Source organism: Semicossyphus pulcher, unplaced genomic scaffold, assembly GCF_022749685.1.
Source record: "Semicossyphus pulcher isolate SPU_LCO1_2020_fin unplaced genomic scaffold, fSemPul1.0.p SCAF_16, whole genome shotgun sequence".
NCBI lineage: Eukaryota > Metazoa > Chordata > Actinopteri > Labriformes > Labridae > Semicossyphus > Semicossyphus pulcher.
This window is the reverse complement of record NW_027211670.1, coordinates 1,547,431-1,573,790: the sequence shown is the minus strand read 5'-3', so window position 1 is coordinate 1,573,790 and position 26,360 is coordinate 1,547,431. Positions and strand designations below refer to the sequence as shown.

The window sequence follows — 26,360 nt, the reverse complement described above, 5'->3', positions numbered from 1 at the left end:
GAATTTAGGAATATATTTTACAAATTGGTTACATAACAGTGCAGAAAAGTGTTTTATTAAACTATCTGTGCTTTTATTGAGTTTTTTATCCATATATGAAGATATCCCAATTGCTCTGTAATTTAGAATATTTTCCTCTTTTTCTGAGCTGAGAAATTACATCAATAAACCAGAAGAAAAGACAGAATTAAATATTGAACCAGTGCTCCAGTGGGAAGCGATTTATATGTTATGAATGCACAAGATTCTCTTAGTGTTCTTCTGTTTTTTATGGTACATTTATCGTAATAGTTGCCACACTCTCTTTCCACTACAACTTTTCTGTGACAACTGCTGTGAAGCATGTCGTTTGATGATGCAATCATTTTTCTTTTGCACAAGTTTTATTCTTGTTTTTCTACTGAAAGAAGATTTATTCAAATAGAGTCTCATTTCATAGTTTTCACCATCACACTGATGGATATATTTCTATCAGTTTTGGATATTGCTTTACAAAGTCAGTATCTGTGATCTGGAAAGCAGCAGAAGAAGGCTGAACTATGTGGCTCAACTCTGACCCAACATACGTATGTTTATGCTGCTTTGCATTGTTGTGTTGAAGCGTCCCAGACTTAAGAAATTATACTGTACATCAGAGATGGAAGATTTTTGGATTCTGAGAACGAGGTTTGAATATTCATAATGAAGTAGAGCTGTTGAGAATACAGGTTTTAAGGGCCTGTGTCCAATAACAGTGTTTCTGTGCTGGCGGTGCCTTTTTTCTTTACAAAACCAAAACAGCTCAGCATCCTCAGGCAAAAACGCCCCCTTTTTTGTCGCTGCGCTCTCATTTGAAAATCGTTCCGCTTTTGGAACACTGCTACTCTTGTGAATGTCACTTCTCCCTCACTGACCAATCAAAATCAAGAAGGGGCGGGACTTCCGATATTAACTTTGTCAACAACAATAGCAGAGGAGAAGCTAATCCTTTGTTGTTTTTTTTGAGGGTACAATTTCCATGTGTAAAGCTGCTGCTAAGGCCAGGACACAATTCCTTTCATATGTCAAGAACAACACAATGTTGAAATAAAACCAAAGTGTTGGTTATAAAGCTGAAACTATATTGAAGTTGAAATGTTAAAATAAAGGTGACATTTTCAGGATAAAGAGAACATGTTAAGAATAAAGCTGAAATACCATTGCAAGAAAAAACCTTATTTAAAACATTTTTTCTGCTAATGCAAAATGATTAAAAACAAACTTCCTTCTCTCGTTAACTTTCCTTAATTGACCACGTTTAAGGACAAAAGTGTCAAATCAACAAATCAAATCAAAATCACCTCCTAAAAATATAATTCAAGGTGCATGCATTTTCTTTTAAAAGAGAGGGAAATTACGGAGTGAATATATTGGGAATAAAAGTACAGTCATCCTGCCAAAAATACAAGAGACCAAAATAAACGTCATAAATCTTCTGGAACCAGATGATAAAATGAGCAGCCCACATCCATGACATTTTTACGTCTTTGTAGAAATACCTTGGAGGGATCAAAGCAATGAATCAATTTAAAATTCACTTCCTTAACCTTATTTAGAGTCCTTTTTTTGAATGTATGCACCAGATTTTTCTTCTTTTTTTTTTTAAATGACGCAATAAATGTATAAAAAGATATATATATAAAAATATATGAACATTAGAAGTGATAGAAGTTCCTGATCAAACCCTGGACTTAGACCTCAAACTTTAAACCTCTCGCCACCTCTACTTCTCTTCCTGTCTCCCTCTTTCTTTCCCACAGACACACACACACACGCACACACACACGCACACACACGCACACACACACACGCACACACGCACACGCACGCACGCACGCACGCACGCACACACACACACGCACACACACACACACACACACACACACACACACATTATGAGATTTTCCACACCTAAGTGGGAGAAAACAGTGAGGGAGATTGAGCGTGATGAATGGCTCTGTATTCAGAGGCCTGGCAGGCTGGTTCCTGTGTGGGTCTTGGTGGACAGTAGGGCCTTTACAGTCGCTCTGTGCTGTAGGACGTCTGAGGATATTTAGCCTCGTTAGGAGAGTTTATAGCCCTCATTAGAGGCTGCAGATAGACGTATGAGATGAAGACAGATGCATGATATTTGTGGTTAGATATAATGTAGAATGAGGCTTCAGGGTGGAGTGGAGTAAGAAGACGGTCGTAGGATTATGCATGTGGAAGAGGAAGTTAGTGTTTTCAAAATAAAAGTTTTGCTTCTTTTGCAAACTTTGGACGGATTTGTACGTGTCTTTGGAGGTTCCTGAGGCTATTATTTCCATTATGCAACAGCTGTGACAAGTTTAAACAAGTGTTATTCAAAAACAGACAGTGATCTTTTAAAGTCAATAGAAAATAGTGAATTTATGTGTTTATTTGCTGTGGAAGAGAAGCAGAGAAGGAGAATAGATAAGTAAAGTATGTGCAGAGTGCATGAGTAAGACATGGGACAAGTAGCAGTCTGTCTGCTTCAAGGTGAGTGAAAATAACTTGTTCAGTCTTGCTAAGTGACTATTTTTGCTTCTATGGAGAAATAAATACAGGTTTGTTTTATGCTTGTCATTTTGTGCCTCCCAGAAATGTACAATTACACTGCTTTCTCATCACAGCACAATCATTCGTTTATGAATCACTCTGCTGCTATGAGGGTGTCAGGAGCGCTGAGAGAGGGAAGGGTGAGGCAGCAAGGAGGTGAGGAAAGCTCCCCATCCTGTCGGGGCTGTCAGGTTGTTGGAAGGAAGGAGTGATGACGGGAGAGAGAAAAAAAACACAGTCCAAACACACACGCAGGGTCCTGCAGGGATGGCGGGATTTCTGGAGAGCGCTGTGATGAAAGGAAAAATATGTCACTGAGTAATAATGGTCTTTTCCCATCCCCTCCCTCCCTCTCTGTCTCTCCAGAGCTGCTGGGCTCCACCAAGAGACTCAACATCAACTACCAGGACTCAGACGGGTAAGAAGAGAGTGTCAGTGTGCTTGTTTGTGTGTGTCAAGAAGTTGAGTCACAAGAATGCAATGGAAGAGTCACTGTGCTTTGATTGACATGCAGATTAGAAAACACAGCCCTACCTGTGGCTGCCTCTTTGTCTTCAGTGTGACTCACAACTAAATCACATACATGTTCTGACATATAGGGCACTTCAGAGGTATTACCTCACCTTTAAGGTGTGTTCAAACATGCTAAAGTCAATGCAAAGACTTTTTTCAGCTCATTTTTTTTTTTTCAGACATTCATGTGACACTTTATCACAAAAGCCTGTCAGCGTTGAGATTCTCCTGACGTCCTAGTGTCCTAGCATCACAAATTGTCAAACTGTTTTTAGATTCTGCTTGTTGCATCTTTCAGAGAAACCTGACAAACCATGAATTCTTACTTTCTTAAGATTCAACATGATGTAGTTATTTCGGCATTGTTTATTTAACTCAATCACAGCAAATCTGTCTCATCGCGCCGTAGAAAACTAGATATCAGCCAACTTGTGACTTGCTAAATACAGTGAAGCTGCAACTCACCGGGGACATAAATCTGAGCACCTGTCAGCCTCCAGTAGCTGGAAGCAGCAGGAAAGTTAATCCACACACAGCTCCTGGAGAAGGAGAGAACATTAACCGAGCTGTGTGTTCCTCAGGCGATGTTAAGATCCAAGACACACCAGTGTTTGGTTTTCTTAAGTATCTACAAGTTAGAAATTCTTGGGTTGCTTTTACTAACATAAATAAGCACAAATGATCCAGTAGTCAAGCTTACGAGTAACGCAAGGCACGATTCAGTCTATCACTCGTCCTAACTTACAGCTTACTGTCCAGATAAACTACGAGCAAGTGTGCGTGTGCAAGTACCCAAATTGTAGCCGTAATAGAAGCAGTGTAAGCGCTTTATAAAACAACAGTGTAGCTTAGCCTGTTCTATGACAAACAGAGAAGGTGAGGACATTTACTCTAACTACATTATTGGGATGAACTGAAACTATCATGATGTTCACCTTGCTTCCAGATAGGAACTAGTGTCACTCCTACTTGAGTTTAGTGCATTTCTCCCTTGTTCATCCCTGAAGTTACTCACTTTTTAAGTCATTCTTCACTGTTTTTGCGAGTATTTACTTTGTAGGGCTGCATGGTGTGCAATAGTAACATTGCAGGATGTGCGATTGTGAGGCAGATTAACTGCAACACGTAAAGCTGCTACTTAATTGCTGCTTGGTGCAAAATGCACACTCATTTTTTTGTTTTCCATCACTGATCAAAAACAAAAGTCCGTCTGACATCACATGAGTGCAGCTCTTCATCAGAGCACAGAGTGAACTGACGCTGAGGTGCAGAGTCTGTGTCTGACCTGCCTGTAAACTGTAAACAAGCATGCGACGTTGCTGCTGTCACAGATCTTGTCGGCGGGATGATCCATGCAGGATTTTAATTATGCATGGCGGCTTTTCAGTGTGTGTATTGCCGTTATCAGCAGCACCTCATATCGGTGCTGGTTAACGCTGTGGCCACATATACGGGCTGGTAACGTGCCGTGGAGTGTTTACGTTTAGCGGCTACACCTGCAGCGCACACACGGCGTGAGGTTGTGTTTGCCGACAGAAAGTAGGATGGCGTGAGTTACCGTTTCCAAAAGTTACCGTGACCGGGTTGATCACGCTGATAAAACATACATTTAAACACAGTTAGAAATGGTAGATGGTAAACAGCAAATTAACACAGCTGCAGACCACAAGTCTGTCTGTATTTATTTTTACACATGCGTCGCTCCAGCTGAACTCTCTCCACTTTTTCATAGTCTCTGAACCAAGAGTGATAGAAGTAGGAGGGGGGTTTGTTTAGTAAGAGGAAACAGTCCAAAATAATAAAAAGTATGAACATTAATTGTATATGTACATGAAAGCACATTTCATTTATCTGGTTTAATTTCCTGTATTTCAATAAATATCGCAGAAGAAAAAGTTATCCTAACGTCACTTTTTTCCAGTATCGTCCAGCCCTACTACTCGACATTATTAAGTATTAGTAATTTTACTTTTTGGCTTCTCCACCCTCTTGTGACTGCTTCACTTTGGGCCCTCCCTCGATGTAGATCTCTTGTGTTTCACTTTGTTCATGGTGTTTAGTCTTTGTTTGTAGGCATCAAAATGTTTCTCAGATCTATCAAAGTAGGCCATCAGACATGCAGAGAAACCCCTCTTTAAGTGTTAGCCTACACACAGTGTGTGTGTTGACTCACGTCTGCTGCATGTGTCTACATGCAGGCTCAGTGCAGTGTGTGGGAGGTGACACATAATAGGGGTGCTGAAATTAAACATGATTGTGTGTGTGTGTGTGTGTGTGTGTGTGTGTGTGGTGCAGAGGAAGGGGTTACCTGTGATATTTGAGATCAGTGCTGAGGGATTAAAGAGGGGAGGGGAGGATAAGCAAACAGTCGCTTGTCACTGAGTCAACACCAGGGAGAGATTCACACTGTGTGTGTGTGTGTGTGTGTGTGTGTGTGTGTGTGTGTGTGTGTGTGTGTGTGTGGGTGTGTGGGTGTGTGGGTGGGTGGGTGTGTGTGTGTGTGTGTGTGTGTGTGTGTGTGTGTGTGTGTGTGTGTGTCTGTCAGTGACTGAGGAAACGGACGAGTTATGGTCTGCTAGAAGAGAAGATGGATGGATAAATAAACGTGCGAGTGTGTGTGAGTGTGTGTGTTAGGGGCAGAGAGGCCTTAACATTGACTGACTGATAAGATTAGCCACTTCACAGTCTGGAGATCCCTCAGATTTCATTCAGAGCAGACTGACATCTTAACTTCAAAATCTCTAACTCGTCTGGCCTGACAGAGCATCGCAGAACACATTCACCTTAGTAAGAAGTGCCAGAAATGTTGGCCCCTGAACTACTTACTGAAAAGCCAGTTGTTGTCTGCAGGTCTTCTATGGAGCAGTTTGCCTCGTCTTGGACTCGTCAGGAGGTAAATTAGTCTGTTTGGTTATAAGTAAGGCTTTACAACCAGTGTGATGCCGATGCTGAAATAAAATGTTGTCAATGTTGCAAGCCCCAGTCCCAAAGTTCCTTTACTCCGTGAAAGCACTACCCCTTGATCAGGGACTTTTTTGGGGGGTTAAATAATGTTCCTGGAACTTCATTTAAACCCTGGTCCCTGCAGTGCACACACACTGAGTTCCTTCTAAGGTTTGTGTTCCCTGCTGTAGAAATGCGACTTTTGTATGACAGTTTCCATCCTGGATCACTTGTTTTTTCTCTTTTCTTATGTATGTATTAAACAATGAGAAACATATTAATCAGTGAGCTTCAGAGGAGTTGCCAGGTATAGTTTTGGACTCAAGTGCGACTTGTTCTCCAAGGTTCTGTCACCCGAGGTTTCATTATTCACGCAGAGGAAAGTGATGAATATATTATTTAACTTGTGGAAACACTATCATACAGGGAGCGTAAAAGTATATAATAAGCTAATTTCCCTAATTCCGTAATTTAACGGCAAAAGCTAGAATTCGTATTTCTGGAGCAAGGAAATGGATTTACAGGGGCATGTGTTGAATTTTATGAAGATGAACAAACCTATTTATGTGTAAATGTCTTTGAGAGCATTTGAGTCATTCAGCATCAGTAGTTTTTAGCGAAATCTACCCTGTAAAAAACTGATAACTCCACATGCTACTTTCTTTCTGTTTCTGGCATGTGTTGAAAAACCTACAGTAGGTTTCCTTTCCAAATGCATCATCACTGCTGCCACCGGAGGCTTGCTTGTTCCACTATGACTGCCTGAGGCTGTGTGAAATCAGCTGAAAGCCTTCTGGCTGTAGTTGTCATTTTATCCCCACATGAGGGGCGAGTTTTCAAGCCTGAGCTTCGAGCGTGTGTCATCCCTCAGAGGGTCACCTTCTCATTGTATTGGTGTCGCTCTGAGCGGAAAGCAAAACTTGTTGCTAAGAATGTAAGTGTTAAAACGTCTCCCTCTGAGGAGGATACACAACCTGACACAAACACACACATTTCATCTGTGCAGCTTCGGTGAACACACGCTGAAGTCTGAAGTGTTGATTGTTGGAGAGGGATCCTCTCATAAAACACATAAATTCTCATCTGAGGCTGCCGTTTGTACACACACACACACACACACACACACACACACACACACACACACAGGAGTTCTGAAAAGGGCTCACCTGCTGTAAAATGCTCAGTATGATTTATGACTCCTCTCATCTCCTCGTCTTGTCCCTTGACCCCCTCCTCTCTCTCCCTCTCAGCTTCTCAGCGCTGCACCACGCCGCTCTGACGGGCACCACGGAGCTGCTGTCTCTGCTGCTGGAGGCCCAGGCCACGGTGGATATCAAGGACATCAACGGTATCATGATGGCAGAACACATTAAACAGCTTGAACCGTGTCACAAGACAGACCCACAGTACAGGAAAAAACTGTTCACACTCAGGAAGTCAGCTTGGGTTAAATTGTGCTTAAAAAAACTTCCTCCCCAGCTCTCTGACACTCAGCTGAGAAATAAGTTTGACCCACATGAATAAATATGATTCACTTTGAAGTCTCTCTGTCGTGCAGTGACAGCAGGGCTGCAGCGAATATCTGCAGACTCACAGCGGAACAGATACAGTAGAAATTGTTCAGGGTCTCATACATGGGCGGCATCTTCAAGTCACAGCATTTGACCCCAAACATTAGAGCTGCAACACAAATAATTGTCAAAGTAATTTTCATGCAAAAATGGCAGACATGTATTTCTTTCTTCTATTTATCTTAGTTTAATGTCATATGAAACTGGATGAGGCTGATTTTAGGAAAGACAAAGTAAGAAAAAAAGAAATGCAATAGGAAACAAATTAAGGTCAATTTAAAGTTAAATTAAAGGTACATGGATTTACCAAAAAGACGTGCAGATTAAATAAGAACAAAAATAATCCTAATTTGTAGTCCTATCCGTAGCCCGCTCACGCTACAGACAGAAGAACTAGTGAAGGTATTCCAGATGTACAGAGTGGATGTTTTAGAGTCAATTCAGGGAAAAAGACGATGGAAAATCCTCCCGACGTATCATTGCTCATTAATTTTTGAGTGTAAAGAAGCTGAAGGCCGCTCAAAGAGTTACTAGATGTTTCAAGTAGGGCTTCTGCCTGCAGCAAAAAACAGCAGTTTAAGGTTAAATTCAGTGTGTATATGCTCTGTGATGAGGCTGCGGAGAATGCGAGCACATCTGCTGCTAACTTTAGCTAATTAGCTGACTGAAATCATTCATCTTGTTGAATGATATAGATAAAAGCAACATTGATGATTGATTGATCAGAAAGTAGTTTGCTGGAAGTGTTTTAATGTCTGGCCAACAGCCTGGGTGTGTCGTCTGGTGTAGTCTGATAAAGAAGTGTGTCCTGAAGCTCTTCTGAAGAAGAGGAACGAATAGTCCAACCTGAGTTGGGTACAGCCCGGGTAAAGTCATAGGATGTAGCCTCTTGGTTTCAAAAGTAAAGCCTTACCTTGATTGTATTCTTTTTAATAGCCAACTTCTCTCTTGATTTATTCCCTCGGTAAACATTTTCCTAATGACTTTATGGTCTCAGTCTCTAGTTTCAAGTCTTCTTCAACACAGCATGATGTTCATTTAGTCACCGATGCTCCCATTTAGAGACACACAGACCAGAAAGGAGGGGAGGGGCTACCTTTGCCAATCACGAGCAAGGAGCACACCGTCAACAGGATGTGATCTAACAATTTATTGAATAATGAGATTGATGAAGATGCTTTGACTTGGAGCTCACACTTCTTGCAGTTAGTGTTTTGGGGAAGCTGCACTGGGAATCCGCCCATGACACACGGGCACAATGAACCCCCTCAGGACAGAAGGAAACGGAGAAATAGCAATGGGTGGAAGGGAGGGCTACAAAATGCAAGAGCAAAAAAGGGTTAGGTTTGAATTCATGGGAAAGCCAGAAGAGGCACGGTTGAGGTGTGATCCTGATCCTGAAACTTTGCTATATAGCATCAGATGACAGGTGACTATCACGGCGGCCTGTCAAACAGAACACTGTCACTTTTGTCTTCAAGGAAGCAAGATGGCTTCAAAATCGAGGCTTCAAAGCACGAGTCCACAAACCATGGCTACGTCCACTTCTTATATACAGTCCTTGATTCACAGCCTTAAGTGGCCTAAATAATAATTTATCCTGCTTAGTTTGATGTTAGTAGAAGCCCTAGGAACTTGAGGCCGAGGTCAGGAAAGTGATGGAAGAAAGAAGGATTGGTATTTTCATGGCAGTTTTTTAAGACATCACTCTGATTTAATCAGGTCTCATTCCCAGACTCAAGCAGAGATTTCCAGAGCAGCAGAAGACATTTTACAGCTGTTTTCACAGACTGAGCAGTCCTCTCCACGACTGTTAAATAGACTTTGAAATGTTAAATCTGTTAAACTTCTCACTTCACTTTCCTTCCCATCTCATCGGCCCCGTGTCTCACTCGTGTTACTGTCTCCAGGCATGCGTCCTCTCCACTACGCAGCGTGGCAGGGCAAAGCAGACTCTGTGTTATTACTGCTGAGAGCCGGAGCTGCAGTCAACTCCCCTTCACATGATGGACAGATACCGTTGCATCTCTCTGCTCAGTATGGACACTATGAGGTGGTGAGTACTCAAACACTGTACACACAAATACATGGACAGCTCAGGAGAGTGAGGGTGAATAGGTGATTGTTCTCACCCACAGGTTACCCTCAGGGCTGATACACCGACGCCTGCTTCCGCACGACAACAAATACATTTAAAAGTCTGCTCATGACTCTGTTGTAGTCAGCCTCCTCCATACTAATGAAAACGGCCTTACAGGTGTTTTTTCCCCCAGCAAAATAACAACTTCTAAATGTCTTATCCTGGGTTTCACTACCCAGCACAGATCTGTGGTCTTTTATTACGACCTTGAGAGAGCAACGCTATCTTTCTAAAACTTTTGTGTTTTAACAACTCACTGCTCAGGGACTGTATTAGGCTAACAATAGTAAGTAAGTAAGCAAAGTCCTGGAGCCGAGTGCACCAGCTGGGCGTACGCCTGGTCATAACCTTACGTCAGACTTAAAGCTGAAAGTTACGACGGACTTTAAATTACACCCTGTGCTTTGCTGGTTCTTTGATCTGCACCATTGTGCAGAGTTTTTGGACTGTATTTAGTGCAGCTCTCCTCCCCTTGATGTTCATATTCTTTTATGTTTTGTACTTCACCTCGCTAAAACACTAGTTGCCCTCAGGAGACAAAATAAAGTTGAAGTTGATGCTCAGCCGCCAAAGGCAAAGTTCCAAGGCATAACCAGTCCTCACATTTCACTGAAATCCACCCTCTGTGTGTCTCAGCCTGCATTGTTCACCAACAATACCAGTAATACCATTAATGCCACGACACAGGTTTCTCACAAGAGTCTGAAGGTGGTGAACGCACACATTCCTCTCCTACAGCCTCTTCAGTTCGGCTGCTGGAATGTCTTAATGGACAGAAACACACGTCATGGACACACACACACCTCATCCTGTCATATAACCCATCCAGAGCCCTGACCTCTTCAGTGTAACACCATCAAACACAATACTGACAATCCCAAACAGAGGATCATGTGTTCCTCTCCTCTGTTCAAAGACAAAACATCAACACACACACGCAGAAAGTGTTGGGTTGACTGACATGTGAGTGTGTGTGCATAATACATGAGGGGATATCACTTACATTATCCCTTTCTCTCTCAGTCTGAGATGCTGCTGCAGCACCAGTCTAACCCCTGCCTGATGAACAAGGCCAAGAAGACACCTCTAGATCTGGCCTGCGAGTTCGGGAGACTAAAGGTATGAGGATATATGTGTGTAGTTTTTGTGTATGTGTGTGTAACCAATATGCCTATGGATTCTCAGCTTTTATTTCAAACTTGTAGTAGCTAGTTTTCACTTTGTGCAAAAATTTGACTCAGCATTTTAAAGTGTGTAAATAAAAACTTTTGCTTCAGCCTGCAGCAGTGAAACAGGCTGTAATGGCTGCAACATAATCCTTGATGGATCAAAGTGCGTCCACTAAAAGTTCTTGTTGTTTACATTACAACATTACAGAAAGGATCCCTACAGAAATAGACCTTTTTGTTACAGAGGAAGATGATTGTTTTAACCACAAACAGACGTTACATCGCTCTCTGCAAACACACCAGACTCCATTGAGAAAAACGTAAATTTTACCTCACAGAACAAAGGAGTTGCTTATATACCACTGCTTTGTGACTTGGGTGTTTAAAATGATTCGTTCGGATCTAGTCTTTATTTACAGATTCTAGATAAAAATTTAGAATCTGTAGGCCGGATTTTAGTACGGTATGTTCTGGTTTCCGTTTGTAGCAGGCCGCGGCATAAGCAGGAAAAACAGTCCGTGTGGAGAGCAAAATCATCTGACGATTTTGCTTCTTATTAATCTCTATAAACAGACATCTGCAGCAAGTTCAGCTAACAATCTGCTCTAGATCTAAAATTCAACTTGAGACAAATCTAATTGATGCTGTGTTGTGAAAGCCGATCAGCGTTCAGATTTCCTGACTCCCTTGAATGCATCAGAAATGATGGCTCTGACCTCCGTTCAACAAACTTCTCATTTTAAATGATTTTGTTTCTATTATTTATATTGTCATATTTTCTTTGTCATCTTTTTATTGCCACCTACTTTTTGTCTTCTTTATTACTTGAGTGCTTTATTTAATTTGTCTGTTTTGTGAGCTGCTGTAACGAGTAAATTTACCCTTTGGGAGATCAATAAAGCTTATCTTATCTTAAAGTAGTTTTCTTCTCCTCTTGAGGACAGACCTGACAAAGCTTCATGTTGACTTGTTCCTAATCTGCATCATGATGTTGTTATTTCAGCAAACTGAAGAGCCGTTAATTAAAGTCGATCACAAGAAAATCTGTTTCTGTTTGGGCTTCATCCCGCTGAAGTAAGCCAGAGTGCAGCCTCTGTGTAACTTACTGTTTACAGTGAAACTGAGACTCAGCACAAACATCATAACCATAAACATAACCATGTTAACCGTTGCTCCCAGAGGCTATATCGTCTTCAGATGATAGCCGATGGGTTCCGAGATTGGTTCAGATCCAACACAATATTTGGGCAACATATAATAACACAAAAACTAACCGATTGAGGCAGAGGGAGACGAGCAACTCCCATGTTCTGTGAGGTAAAATTCCTGACTTTGTCAATGGAGTCTGGTGGCTTTGAAGAGAGGTACGTAATGACAGTTTCTACTAACAAAAAGGTCTATCTCCTTTTCCTTATGTTTTAGACACTTGAAATGATTTTCAATATGAACACATTCAATTTGAAAAGATTTTTATTAAGGATCCCGTCGAATTAGGTTATTAAAGAACTGTGAATAGCAGTTACTCCGCAAAGTATTTAAGGGCTGGAAACTGTTGGTGAATTTTTCCATGTGACACAGTTTGTCCTACAATTCCTTGTTACTTGTTAAGTGACATACTGATACACATATCTATTATAAGCTAAAATACTCTATGTAATGATCTGTGTTCTGGTGCTTTTGGAGGACTTAGTGATGTGGTGAAATCTTTCACTGAGGGACTGAGAGACTTAACCTCCTTGTAGTGATTTGCTTCATTCATGTATCCGTCTAATCCAATTATTTGCATTTGAAAACAGCCTTTTTTGCCCTTTTTGTATAGGGATGGCCTGTGTCAAACATGAACCATAGCTTACATGAAGTGACCTAGCTAAATTAAGCTTGTTTGAGCGAAAGGAAAAGAGGCTACAGTGGCTCTTTAAGGACACACACTGTAACATTTAATGGATTGCATTTTGCAGTATATTTAACCGTCTCTCTGTCACATCAGCGGATTAGCCCTGTAATTCAGAATTAGACACACACACTTCTGTGCCTGTGAAATGTTCTCTGGTCTGGTTCGAGTTTGCAGTTTAGCTGTGAAATAGCTGTAGGCTTTGGGCTGTTTTTGAGTTTTTCTGAGTGAGTGGATGCTGCAGTTTCTTTAGACAGCTGCTGAGTGGTGGATAAGCCTCTGTGAATGAGCTTGACCCTATATATTAGTCACATTATATGTTATTTCAATCCATATATTTTTGCCAAACAGCCTTAGGTAGCTTGGCCTTGCATGTATTTTGAAGGTCTCTGTTAATGCTGTAATTCTTGCTCTGATTCTGCCACTCTTCTGTCCTCACAGCTCACACTTCAGCTTCATTTCTGTGTCTTTATTTCTCCTCAGGTGGCTCAGTTGCTGCTGAGCAGTAACATGGTGGCAGCGCTGTTAGAAGGGGAGGGAGGGGACGACAACATGGACGCTCCAACCATCACACCCCTCCACCTGGCTGCCAGGAATGGACACAAAGACATCATCAAGTAAGATCACAACAACCGGCGTGTTTATTTCTTACATTTATTCTTTTCTTTCTGTCTACTTGAAAAAAAGCAACTGTTGCTGCTAACTCTGCACGTAGTAAAGCTACGACTACAAGTCTTTTTCTACCACTACTGCTGCTACAACCACTGCTAATGTTGCTACATAACATGTACTGTTTCTATTTCTACTACACAAACTTCAGAAACACAATTTATGCTCCCACATTGTGAAATTATACATACACATCAAATTTCAGTCAACTGCTACGCTGACGACACTCTGCTGGGATGTCAGCTAATTTTCTTAAATTACATTTTTAAAAGATTAAGATCATTTTCACAGGTACTGATTAGCAGAACCTGAGTGTTATCTTTGAACCTAACCTCACGTTTGAGACACCCTAAAAAGGTTATCCAGTCAAGCTACTACCACTTGAGAAATACTGCTAGGATACGATTAAATTCAAGTTTTTAATAACACAAAACTCTGAATCATGCTTTATTTCCTCCTGGATTAATATTGTAATATTGTGTTTTTTTTCTAAAGCACTTTGTAATGCTGGTAAAGTGCTGTACAAAATGTGTTGTTATTGCACCTAAAATAATGTCAACAGCTACAACAACTGCAACAAATGTCATCACTAGTTCTACTACAACAACCATTTTAAATACCGCTACTATAATTGTCGTTACCAAAGTTGTCAGTGTTACTCCTGCTGCTTTATTTCTACTTTACTAGCACCACCACAGGTTCTACTTCTGGTACAGTTACCACTGTGTTACAGTTATACTATACAGAATATCATTTGTATGTCAGTCCTTTATTCACAGCTACAGGTGTTAAATATTCCCCCTCAGGTAGCTCCAGAAAACAACCCGGTAAAAGCCTGAACACTTAGAGAGAAAGAGCTCTCTCTGTGCTGATCTGATATTTAATATCATACTCCAGATACCCTGGAGGGGTTTGGCGTGTTTATTATGCCAGCATATGTGTGTAAATATGTGTGTACTCAGCCAAGTCACCCCACCCTGCCTCTCAGACACGCTGCTAATGATTCCCATCCTAAATTATCACATCTCTTTAGCAACACCCTCTCCTACTCCTCCCTCTCCTCCTGCTGAACAGGAGGGTTAACTGGTAAACACGAGAGGAGAAACGGCGAGCCTCGACACAAACAGGAATAAAGAGAAAAAATCGACTGCATTAGCGCACAAGTTTATTCAGAGTTTACTCAGCAGAATTTGGCTGTCATCTCTCACTGAGGGATTTATGCCTCTTCAAAGGCTGCCACACTTACACTGCAGACGTCTTCTGTTACCTACTTTATGTATGGCTGGATGAGCTTTAAGGCCTGGTTAGAACTGCAGCTGGAACATTTAGTTTTATAGTTTTTAGTTGATTAAGTATAAACTCTATTTATGTGGGAAGACAACAGAAATGTTGGAATTATTCATCATCATATTTGAACTTCAAAACCCCAAGAGACCCAGTGTAAAAATCTTTATTCTTTTGTATTTTATTTTCATTAAGGATTAGCAATAATTTAACGAAGTGAATTACTACTTCACAGGCTGGCTCCTCTGAATCCTTTTGTAACATTAGCTTTAATTATTTACTACAATCACATTATGTTCTCACTCTTTTGTTCTGTTTAGTCAGATAAAGTCTGGCCTTACAGGATTAACGTTTATTCTTACCTTTGAGGGAAAATGACGACTTTTCATGACCAGTTTGTTATCATTTATATTCCATACATCACTTAATACTGTATGTTACCCATGTTTACACAACTGCGTAATTAATAGCTATTTCATTGTTATCGCAATGTGTGCATTTGCAATAAACACATTGCAAAAGTCTGAATTTATGGCAATGAACAAGAAAAAATATTTGATGTGAACAAGCCGTGCTTGGGGCGCTATTTTAGCTCAGTTGGTAGATCAGGCGGCCCCTTAACAGAGGCTTCAGTCCTCGACGCACTGATCGCATGTTGAACTCCCGGTCTGCTGTTCATTTGGTGCATGTCATCCCCCACTCTTTCCCCCCCACATTTCCTGTCTCTCTTCAGCTGTCCTATAAATAAAGGCAAAAAAACAAAATATTCCTAAAAAACAAACAAGCCGTGCTTTCTCACTCAGCATGCGTAAATGTTACCTATTGGAGCCCTGAGTATAATGGCCGTGCTCTCACACCATTTTGATGCGATCAGATGAAGAACAAGCAGCTATCAGCTACTCTCAGATTAATGTGTCAATTCAGTTTTGAATTTTTTTTGATTCAGGAGGGAAATGTTGCAAACAGAAAACATGCAGAACAGCAGACAGACATAGAAACTAAGCGTTATAGCTAACATGCACTGTTTAGTATTTGTCTATTTATCGCGCCTTATATCGTTAACACAATATTGAACAACATAATCACACATCCCAGTGTTGCCTTATATCCTGCAGGCCTAATGTTTGCTCTATGACATGAGACAAGAATTGTGAACTCCAGATATATTCTTCATCCGTTTATGAATTTCTTGCCATTATGGTACAATATTATTCCAGTAGAATTGTCCCCATTAAGTGGAGCTAGTTGAACTTAATCTTGATTAAGATATTCTCCAGCCCTCGTGAATATTTAAATTTCCCTCCTTTTCAATTTTTTTCCACAAACTTGGAGCCCTAGAATATTCTTTACTCAATGATTACATGCAGCACAGTTTATGAGAGCAGACGAGCAGCTTATCTGCAGGACTGACAGGAGGAAGTCTCGGGTTTACTGCAGTGTTCAGACATTGAGCCGTCTCAAGGTTTTCAAAGTGAGATTAAAAGTGTTGCTGCTGAGTGAAGGAGGAAGGTGCAGGTTTTAGGTTCACTTCTTTTTTCATTACACAGCACAATTGAGTATTTCTGCTGTCCAAAAAAATGTTTTAGTACTACAAGACAAAATCTATTTAAAGAAGTTAAAATAATATGACATGATAGTTGTCTCGCTTACTTTAATGGTGCATCTTACCAACAAACAATATTTGAAGAATAAAATCTTACATTTAAAAGCTTCTCATGCAGGAAAATAATGAACCTGACAAGAAAAAGTCATGTTAACACTGCAGACTTTTATTTTGGCGTCTTGTGTGGCAGATGAATGGAAACATCCTGTAACAACAAACAGAGCAGAGTGTGTAGAAATGATCAGACACACTGGTGGAAAGAATGTGTTTGGACTGAGTTACCATTCAGAAAACACCGTGCGCATGAATCCAGTTGATGTCCTACAGCAGTGCTGCGGTGTTGTTTACATCTCCAGAACCTTCACACACCTCCTCCTCCTCCTCCTACTCGTGCACTCCTCTCTGGTTGCGACGCCATCAGCATTCCTACATCTGTGCCTCTGATAGAACCAGAGTCATATTTGTTATCTTGTGTGTGTGTGTGTGTGTGTGTGTGTGTGTGTGTGTGTGTGTGTGTGTGTGTGTGTGTGTGTGGGAGGATGAGTGGGGGTACATGGCTTAATGACATGTTGCAGATGTCTGTAACAGTTGAGAGGATGATGTTTGAGAGTTGTTGCTCGCGGCCTCACACGACTGTTTCTGCTTCCATTTCTTAGGTTGCTGCTCAAAGCCGGCATCGACATCAACAGATCCACCAAAGCGGGGACGTCTCTGCACGAGGCCGCCCTCTACGGAAAAACTGAAGTTGTGCGACTGTTGCTTGATGTAAGCAGAGAAAACATACATATAATTTTAGTTTAGCTGGTATGGGATTGTAGAGAATGACACTGTTTTGAATAAGGCTGTGCATTAGCAAGAGACTGTGGTTATGATACGTATCACGATTAAATAATAAATAATTTAAGTAATTTCAGTGTGTCTTTGGGAGCTGGGTGGATGGGATGTCTCTGTGCAGCGTCTCTGTTCTGGATGTCTGACTTGAGGCTGGAGGACGGGGAGCAGCCCGTTCTTCCTCTTGCCCTTCACACACTCATCATGCTGCACTTTGTGCTGTTTTTTCAGCTGCTTCAACAAGTTAGTCGTGTTGCGTTGCGGTGCAGACGCAGGTTTCATGACCTCTTTGCTGATTATTGTTTCTTCTTAACATCACTCGCCCTAAAACTGAAATCAGAATCAGAATTAGAAATCCTTTATAAATCCGGAGGGGAAATTCAGGAACAAGCGATGACGAGCCGTTTCAGGGGACCAGCTCTTTGTCTTCTGTTCCAGACGTTTGACTTTTTCCAACCGTCTCTGTTGTTTACTCTTCCACTCTAAACTTCTGCTGTGAGGTAGACACTCATCACAATGACATGCCAGCGCCCCCAAAAGTGAAACGCAAACCTCTCCATCGCCCCCTGGGGGAAGGGCTGTTAGTTTAGGGAGCGCTTGATTTGATATGCAGCAGAGTTTTCTACGGGCGGAGCATTTTAAACGTCTATATCACCGTCAATTGTGTTTATTTATTCACTAAGTACTAGTATAGTAAAGTATAGTTTAAAGATCACACAACCTTATTTCACTTCCTTTAAGCAATTAATACAGTGGAATCATCACAGTCTGTGTCACATCCAGCATTATGAAATAACTGTTTGTGCAAAGGAATTAGGCATTTGTCTTTGTTGGTTAAAAACAGAAATTGAAACCTTTTTTCATGTGAATGATTAACCCTCTGATAACTGACTTCCTGTGGGCAAATGAGAGATTATTGTTAATATGATCCTGTTAGAATCGATTAAAAATGAAAGCTATAATAGTTATCTAAGACTGAGGCTTTAATCTTTTGTGTCATCATGATGTTCGCTCATTAATGAAGTAGTTGCGTTACTTGTGGCCGGTTACTTGTGTTACCCGGCTGCAGGAGATCCTTGTTTGCCTAATCCTGTTTAAATATCTCTTAAATAAAATACATAGCAAGAGCTGGTTTGCTTGGGTTGTGCAGATTCTAGAAACAATAGAGATGAAGGCATCGTATTTCTGTAGCGAATAATGCGAATTTTATAAAAACACGTTTGCACTCTGCTTCTTTAAAGGAGAATATCTTAGAAATGTCATGAATTACAGAGTTAAAATAACTTCTAAGGTGTGACGAAGTATTCTTTTTAGGTTTCTACATTCAGAATTATTTTGCTTCAATATGTTTGATGTGTTTTTTTAAGCCAAAATCCGATGAAAAAACATGTTATAATTATGACTCAATTTCAATACTTTCGTCAAATATTATGGTTTATTGACTAACAAAACCTTTTAGCTTAGTTTTTACAGAATTAAGGGATATTAAACATTAAATGAAAAGATAAGAAATTATGTCATAATAAGCAAAATTACCAATGTATCCACTGGCCATTTCTATTGCAGAGTTCTGAGGGTTGATTAAAGTGTTCCAGTGTTTTTTAGAATAATTTCAGTATCACAAAACAAAATATTTCAATTCTCAGATATTTTCTAACATCTCTGTTATATTGATAGAAAGAGGATGTGTTAAACTATCCAGACTTCACTCTGCAATTCCCAGTGTTATTCTTTAATAACGCAGGGAGGCTTTTAAGGGAGGATTTGTTTTAATAGTGCACCACAGTAATAAAATGTGTGTGTGTGTGTGTGTGTGTGTGTGTGTGTGTGTGTGTGTGTGTGTGTGTGTGTGTGTGTGTGTGTGTGTGTGTGTGTGTGTGTGTGTGTGTGTGTGTGTGTGTGTGTGTGTGTGTGTGTGTGTGTGTCTAGGCGGGCATCAATGTGAACATGCGCAACACGTACAACCAGACAGCTCTAGACATCGTCAACCAGTTCACCACCTCCACAGCCAGCAGGGAAATCAAGCAGCTGCTCAGAGGTCAGTAGCCCTTCAAAATAAAGTTAATTTACGCTTTTATGGAATCTGGATGTTCGGTTGAGAGGCAGGAAACAGTGGAGAAGAAGGTGTAGAGAGAGGTCACGATCAAATCAATGGAGTTAAAGGAGCCTTTGGACCTGATGTTGTGTCTGTGTCTTTCCTTCTCTGTGCAGAGGCGTCCAGTTCTCTCCAGGTCAGAGCGGTGAAGGACTACTGGAACCTCCATGACCCCACCGCTCTCAACCTCAGAGCTGGAGAACTTGTTATGGTACTTTTTTCTGTCTCTTGTCTTCTATAGTAAGACACAGTTTCTCTCAGCAGTGCTTCTGTTTTTGCTGAGTTTGAGTTGTTTAGCCTCAGGAGACTCTTGGTAGTTGTAAGCCTGTGTTCTTTCTAATGGCCAGCAGGGGGCGAATGGAAAGAGAGCCTTTATTCCCTCAGTAAACATTTTCCGTACGAGTTAATGGTCTCAATCTCTAGTTTCAAGTCTTCTTCAACACAGCATGATGTTCACTTAGTCACTGATTCTCCCATTTAGAGTCACACAGACCATAAAGCAGGGCAAGGTTTAGGGCGGGGCTACCTGTGATTGACAGGTTGTTGACAAATGTCTTTTTTTTCATGCTTGTTCTTCTCTAGCAAAAATTAGCACCCCCATTCATATCACTGTTTCCTTGAATTAATCATACAACTTGCTAACCAAGCTGTGGCTAGCGTTAGCTGATTTATGAGTGGTAGCTTAGCGTACCCTCTCCAGCTTAACCCTCTCATCCAGATATGGTCCAAAAAAGCAACATGGTGACCTCCAATGACAAACTGAAGGCTTAAAACATTTATCCACAAACTAGTGGATAATGTCTCAGTGGCTATGTACACTTCCTACTTACAGTCTAGGCTTTGTAATGCAGGTATTAATTAATATGCTGCTTTAAAGACATTCTGTTTTATGTGATTTTTGGATGGTATCATGGGGTAGACAGTTGCTCAGTATGTAAGGATGTGGCTTGGGAAATGGAGGGTGGCTGGTTCAAGTCCCAGTACCAACTGAGCGTGGAATTGGGGCTGGTATCTGGAGAGGTGCCGGCTCTTGGGCGGCTGTCCACGTGCAGCCCCCTCACTCTGACATCTCTCCATTAGTGCATGGGGTCATGTTTGTGCATGTCTGTATTTCATGCCTTGTGTGTGAAGCATGTTCATTTGAAGAACATGTTAAATTAAACTAAGAATCTCGAAGATTTCAGTTTTGTTCTCTTTGGCGCCCCCGAGTGGCAATAAATGGTAATTGCAGGAGCACACTTCCCAATTTAACCAGACGTCCACGGTTGGCTCCGGTTGTAACTCTTGATTTTCCTGGCTGACGGTCGCTTTCGACTGTTTGCTTCATCTGACCGTCGAGTTTGTTTCTTCTTCTTTGGATTTTCACTTCTTTTTGAAGTTGTATCTGTAGTCATCCATCTTTTCTTTGTTTGTTCAGCCATAGTAGATTACTGTTTACTCGCAACACTTGCAGAGAGCGGACACCCATTAATATACTGCAAATGTAAAGGCTTTCATCAGCGGGCCATAGGCTCAATCACCATTGTGTTATCTCATTCGGTGATAGATAGTGACTTAACAGACATTTATTTACATGAAAATCTTCAAGATTATCACTTAAACCTTGTTAAAAATGGAAGATTGGTGGTTTGGTTCCATTTCCAAACATATTGGCTTTAACCTCGATAGAAAGAAGCTTCTGTTCTCAAATTAGTTTTGTTCCTGCTGCTTTAGTCTTCCTGTTAATAGGCAGGAAGTCACAGGCACAGTGATGATTACGTGATGACACCTTTCCTGAGTGAACTCTTGTTGTTAGGATTTGTTTGGGATGTTGCAGTGTAATTTGGTGTTCCCTGCACAGGAGACCACAGCAGAGGAACAGGCACAAACCTGCTGCTGTTACTCTCTCATTACTAACTTTGTTTGCTCTAATTCATGTGTGTGCAGATTTTTGTGTGTTTATGCTCCCTGCTGTGTATTTTGATATCTTTATACAAGTCTATGTGACGCTCCATAATCCTGTATGGACTCGTCTGTTGTTGTGTGGTTTCCTGGCAGATAGCAGAGGTGTTTGTTTTCGTCCTCTCTGGGCATTTTGTTAACACTCCCGATGAATAGGCTGTGTATTTCCAGCTCATTGGCTCCCTCATTATAGTCTTAAAAACATGCCTGCAGGACTCACACACATGACATGCATACTTAGAGGTGATGTAAGGCTGACAGGAGAGAATGTTTGGAAAGCAAAGCCAAAGATGTTCAAGACTTCCAGCAACCTTTTCTTCTCTTTAATCAAACGTGTGAGTCTTTAAAACCTTGAATAATTAATAAGTTATGTGTTTATGTTTAGTTTAGTCTTATGTGATTGTGAACTGTTGTGAGGCCGATGCTATTTAAAGCAAACATTTCAGCTGAAGCGTGCTGACGATTTGTTGCTGTCAGGTCCTGGAGCAGCACTCAGACGGGCGCTGGAAGGGTCACATCCATGACACCCAGCGGGGGACCGACCGGGTGGGCTTCTTCCCCCCCTCAGTGGTGGAGGTCCTCAGCAGACGAGCAGGTAAACAAACAAACATCTGAAACACAGTGGTCAAAAGTAGATAAGTGCATTTACTCAAGTACATTTTTACTTAACATGAGGAGTTCCTTTTTCTGCCACTTTTTTGTGTGCACTGAACTTTCAGTAACTTACCAACGATTTAGGGTTAAAACTAGGGCTGCCCCGTTAACAGTCCCTCCAGGACCTTGCAGCTTTTTCTATCATTGCTGCGGCCTAAAACGCCTGATTGCGCTTAAGAAATTACACATGGATGAATAAGAGACAGGGTGATCACTGTTTCACTGTACAGTGACACAAACATCAGTTATTAGTAATGCAGTAATGCAGTAAATGTAGATGATGTTTATACAACATTGCAGACCTCAGGGGGTTCATATTTTGAATATCAAAGACGTGAGTTTGATGACATAAGTGACTTCACGCGCTGAGGGAAACAGGATGATCGGCTAAAGTTCCTGGAAAGTTGCGGCAATTGGTTGAATTTGCATGAATTCGCAGGAATGGAACTTCTCGGAGGGACTGCTGTTATTAAGATTATCGATTAATTTGCAGATTTCTTTTCACAATTAATTGTTGTGTGCCGAAAAAGACGTCAAACACCAAAAAAACTTCTTATTTGCGGTCAGAAATGACAAAGAAAAGCATCATATCTTTACAGTTAAATAGCTGGAACCAGCAAATGTTTGACGTTATTGCTTATCAAATAATTAAAATCAATTAATTGGTTATCAAAATAGTCTTTCTTATGATTAACTTTAAATGAACTTAAATGGACTCTGCAGCTCGAGTATGCACACAATGTTAGGTTGAAGTATTTTGAAGATTTTTGCCTTGTGGTCCCCTGAAGGAAAGTATATACTGCCATGGTATTATTCTACATGAATAAAGTAGCTGTGCATTACATACGTTGTATAGTAATCTATATTCTATATATTCTATATTTGTATTCATTTTGTTAAGAAAAGGAAATGTACACAATTAAAACAGAACCTTTCCCCTGTGTCGTTTATAAAAGATTTTTGAGATCACAGCAGAGTAAATGTTTTCAGTCTCACACTCTGACTGTGGTAACTGTGTCCCGGGGTCAGATTAGACCTCCATACTGGGGGTTTGAGCTGACAGAGTGCTGTTAAAGGGCTAACTGAACCCAACGGGGCTAAGAATATCACTCGACCCTCGTACACGAGCAGGATCTGTCATGTTGGCATGCATGATCACCGGACGCTTCAGTAAATCATCAGATTTAATCCCTGCGAATAAAAGGAATATGATCCCCGCGCTTGTTTTGCAGCTGTAAAGCCATTGACATTCAAACAGCGAGACAAGCTCCCACAGTGAGGGGTCCAATAACAGAAACGGACAGAGACACACACACACACGCTAAAACATTTCTACTTCCTCAACAAGCCGAGCAATACACACAGAAACCCAGATACTCACACACACAGACACACATTAATAGGATTAGTATGGCCAGATTGCAAAGTGTCAGCTCAGTGCTAAAACCCTCACAGTCTACGTCGGGATTGTGTGTGTGTGTGTGTGTGTGTGTGTGTGTGTGTGTGTGTGTGTGTGTGTGTGTGTGTGTGTGTGTGTGTGTGTGTGTGTGTGTGTGTGTGTGTGTGTGTGTGTGTGTGTGTGTGTGTGTGTGCTTGAGGGAGAAGAGACAAGAGAAAGAGAGTTTGACTTTAAGTCGTTGACAGGCTCTTTGCTTATGTCTGTGCCTGTGCTGTGTGATAATGTCAATGGTGTCAGCAACTGGGGACCAACAACACACAAAGGAGAGTAAGCCCTCTCGGCGTCACTGGTGATCTTACATTCCCATTCAGCAGCCTGTTATGTAACAGAGGAGCGGATTCACACTGAATCTGTCCTTTTTTAGTTGTTGTTCTTTAGACTCAACAAACAACCAAACATGATAAAGTTCATAATGTGCTCACATGACTTCCAAAAGGTTTTTTTTGCAGTCTTGAAGCGTGTTCTCATTCCTGTGCATGCTGCTCAAACTGACAACCACACATGCATGTACATGAACTTCTGTCCCTCACTCATGCATGCCCGCCTCACCTCCACCCTGTCTCCCTGACACTAGGGGGCACTCTCTCCCGCAAAGCCTCCAAACCTTGCCAACGACAACACTTTGCATCCAGAGCTCCTTCCTCAAGCAGCGGCCCCGCCCCTCAGACTGAAGACTCACTTGGCTATGATCCCGCAGGTAGAAAAACACACACACACACACACACACACATGACCGACATCTCTCCATCTGTTTGTTTTCTGTTCTCCCCCTGTGACACGTTCAAGGCTTCCAAGAAAATGACGGATTACTGAACAGAGGTAATGTGAACAGGCAGAGGGTACAAGGGGTCAGGGGGGTCCTGGACAAGAGTGTTTGACGTGTTTAAGGATAAAAGTTAATGTTGGAAAGTTGATACAATTAATACAGAATATTGCAAGACAACAGCAAACCACAAAAGTCATGAAGACCACAAAGACACAAAAAACTACATGAAGTGTCAAAACAACGACAAAGAGATGCAAACAATAAGACACAAAACGATAACAAAAAGACACAACCACTAAAAGATACAACAGAGCCACGAAGAAAAGCACAAGAACCACCAAAATGCCACAGAGTGAATCAAACAACCAAGTAAGGTAATACAGCTACAAAAAGACACAACAACCACTAAGAGAAACAAACCAACAATGCAACAACTACAGAAAGACATCAAACAACCTCAACGTCAAACTGAGTGAGCACAAAGAGACACAGCAACCACAAAATGACTATGCAAGGAGAATCAAAACGTACCACCAAGAAATCCTAAATAATTACAAAAAGTAACCACTAACTATGACCACAAAAAGACAAAATGACTACAAAGTAAACTACAGCCAGTGTTGGTTCATAACTCGTTACGTTCCTGCATTACCTCCTGAGTAAAGTAACACATTATATTACTTTTGCCTGTCTGTTATATTGTCAGGACGGCATGTAGCCTGCTGTACGTCTACCTTTGAATGTTTCGACTCTACTGTCTCTGCATCGTCTCGTTTACAGCCCATAATCTGTAACTCTGCAGCCTGATAACAGGACTGACAGATGCAGTATAACCTTTACAGCTCGCCTCTTTATCATGCTAACAGTCTGACAGTGAACTGGGCAGAGGCATACAGTATTAGGCCCAGCTGTTTCCATGACAACAATACATCACAGGCTCTTAGTCCCACCAGTGTTGTGGAGCTGTGTTTAGCTGCAGATGCTTCTTCACATTTGAAGTCGAGCTCTTCACAGCTGACGAGCACTTCTCCTCCAGACACAGCTAACATTTCCCCGTCATGTTGTTCTCGTCCCTTTCACCCAAACATTCAGAATAATGTGAATATTTCCACAAAGTAAACGCTGTCCTCTCTGACAGTTCGCTAGCTGAGTTAGCTAGCTACACATGCGCACTGACACGGCTGTGTTTACCTTCTGCTGGTATGCAGCTACCTGCCAAGAAGGAGGAGACAAACAGAAACAGAGCTTCAGGGAGTTTCTGTGTCTGTGGAGACAAAAGGAAAAGAGAAATACGGTGATTTATTTTACAGTAACAGATGACTTGACTTGCAGAACGAACGTGTTATGTCACTCGTTACAACAAAAAAGTAATCAGAGTACGGATGACTTTGTGATGCGTTACCCCCAACACTGACAAACACTCATTTCTTAACCACAAAACAACTTCCAAGAAAACCACAGGGAGACTCAACAACCATAAAGAGACACAAAAGAGAACTGAATACAAGTGATGCAGCCTCGTTGTTTGCTTCATAACTCTTTTAGCCCTGGGGGGTTGTTCATATGTAGGAGGATTTGGGGCCCTTTAAACGGCCGTGCTAAAGGGACCCTTCTCTTATAATCCGTTGATGTTCCCAGGTTTAACGTTTCCCTCCCAAACAGCACCCTGATCCCAGCCTCCTCTCCATGAGCCCTCTGGTGCTCAGCTTCATAGGTCTGCTCCCAGCTGCAGTATGTGGAGTAAACAGTGAGTGTGTGTCTAAAGTGTGTGTGTTTGTTAGGTGCTCCACCTGACAGTCAGCATTCAGCCCCAGCTAGTCCTGCTAGCCCCACTCAGGACATTTGGGTCCTCAGGAGCTCCCCCACTGGTAAGGGTGTGTGGTCCCTAAAAACCCCCACCAGCCCAAAACCCTGTGTGAACCTGTAGACTAGACCCCATCCCAGCCCTGCTGATAAACCAGGCCTCTTTTAGGAAGCTTACCTCCCTACATCTTTATATCCCAACGTCTTGACCTTTCCATGCCACCCTGCAAATCCCACCACTCCCCTCCTGCCACCCCAATAATCCACCAGTATAACCATAGTTGTCTCGCAGCAGGATGCAATGGTAAGTGAGCAGCAGTGCGTTACAGCCTCTCTTGAACTCCTGTTTTTCTGCATTGTGCTGGTGCAGCTGCCTTCATCCTGAAAGCCTGCAAAAATATGAAAACAACTATCTTTAGAAGTCGAGTGTTGGGTTAAGAAATGTGGA

At 41.5% G+C, this 26,360-nt stretch overlaps 1 protein-coding gene across 1 annotated transcript in view; it reads left to right on the top strand.

Annotated features, from left to right (window-relative positions):
- The first annotated feature begins 7,358 nt into the window (after positions 1-7,358).
- The window catches only part of LOC138593394 (caskin-2-like), a 33,984-nt gene continuing 14,982 nt past the window's right edge, over positions 7,359-26,360 (top strand). The window contains exons 1-9 of the mRNA XM_069664391.1: positions 7,359-7,384; positions 9,518-9,663; positions 10,771-10,866; positions 13,291-13,424; positions 17,020-17,128; positions 19,124-19,232; positions 19,406-19,500; positions 21,708-21,825; positions 23,918-24,040. Of these exons, the coding sequence (XP_069520492.1) occupies positions 9,520-9,663; positions 10,771-10,866; positions 13,291-13,424; positions 17,020-17,128; positions 19,124-19,232; positions 19,406-19,500; positions 21,708-21,825; positions 23,918-24,040 (928 nt within the window). The 5' untranslated portion in view covers positions 7,359-7,384; positions 9,518-9,519. The remainder of the gene's footprint in view (positions 7,385-9,517; positions 9,664-10,770; positions 10,867-13,290; positions 13,425-17,019; positions 17,129-19,123; positions 19,233-19,405; positions 19,501-21,707; positions 21,826-23,917; positions 24,041-26,360) is intronic.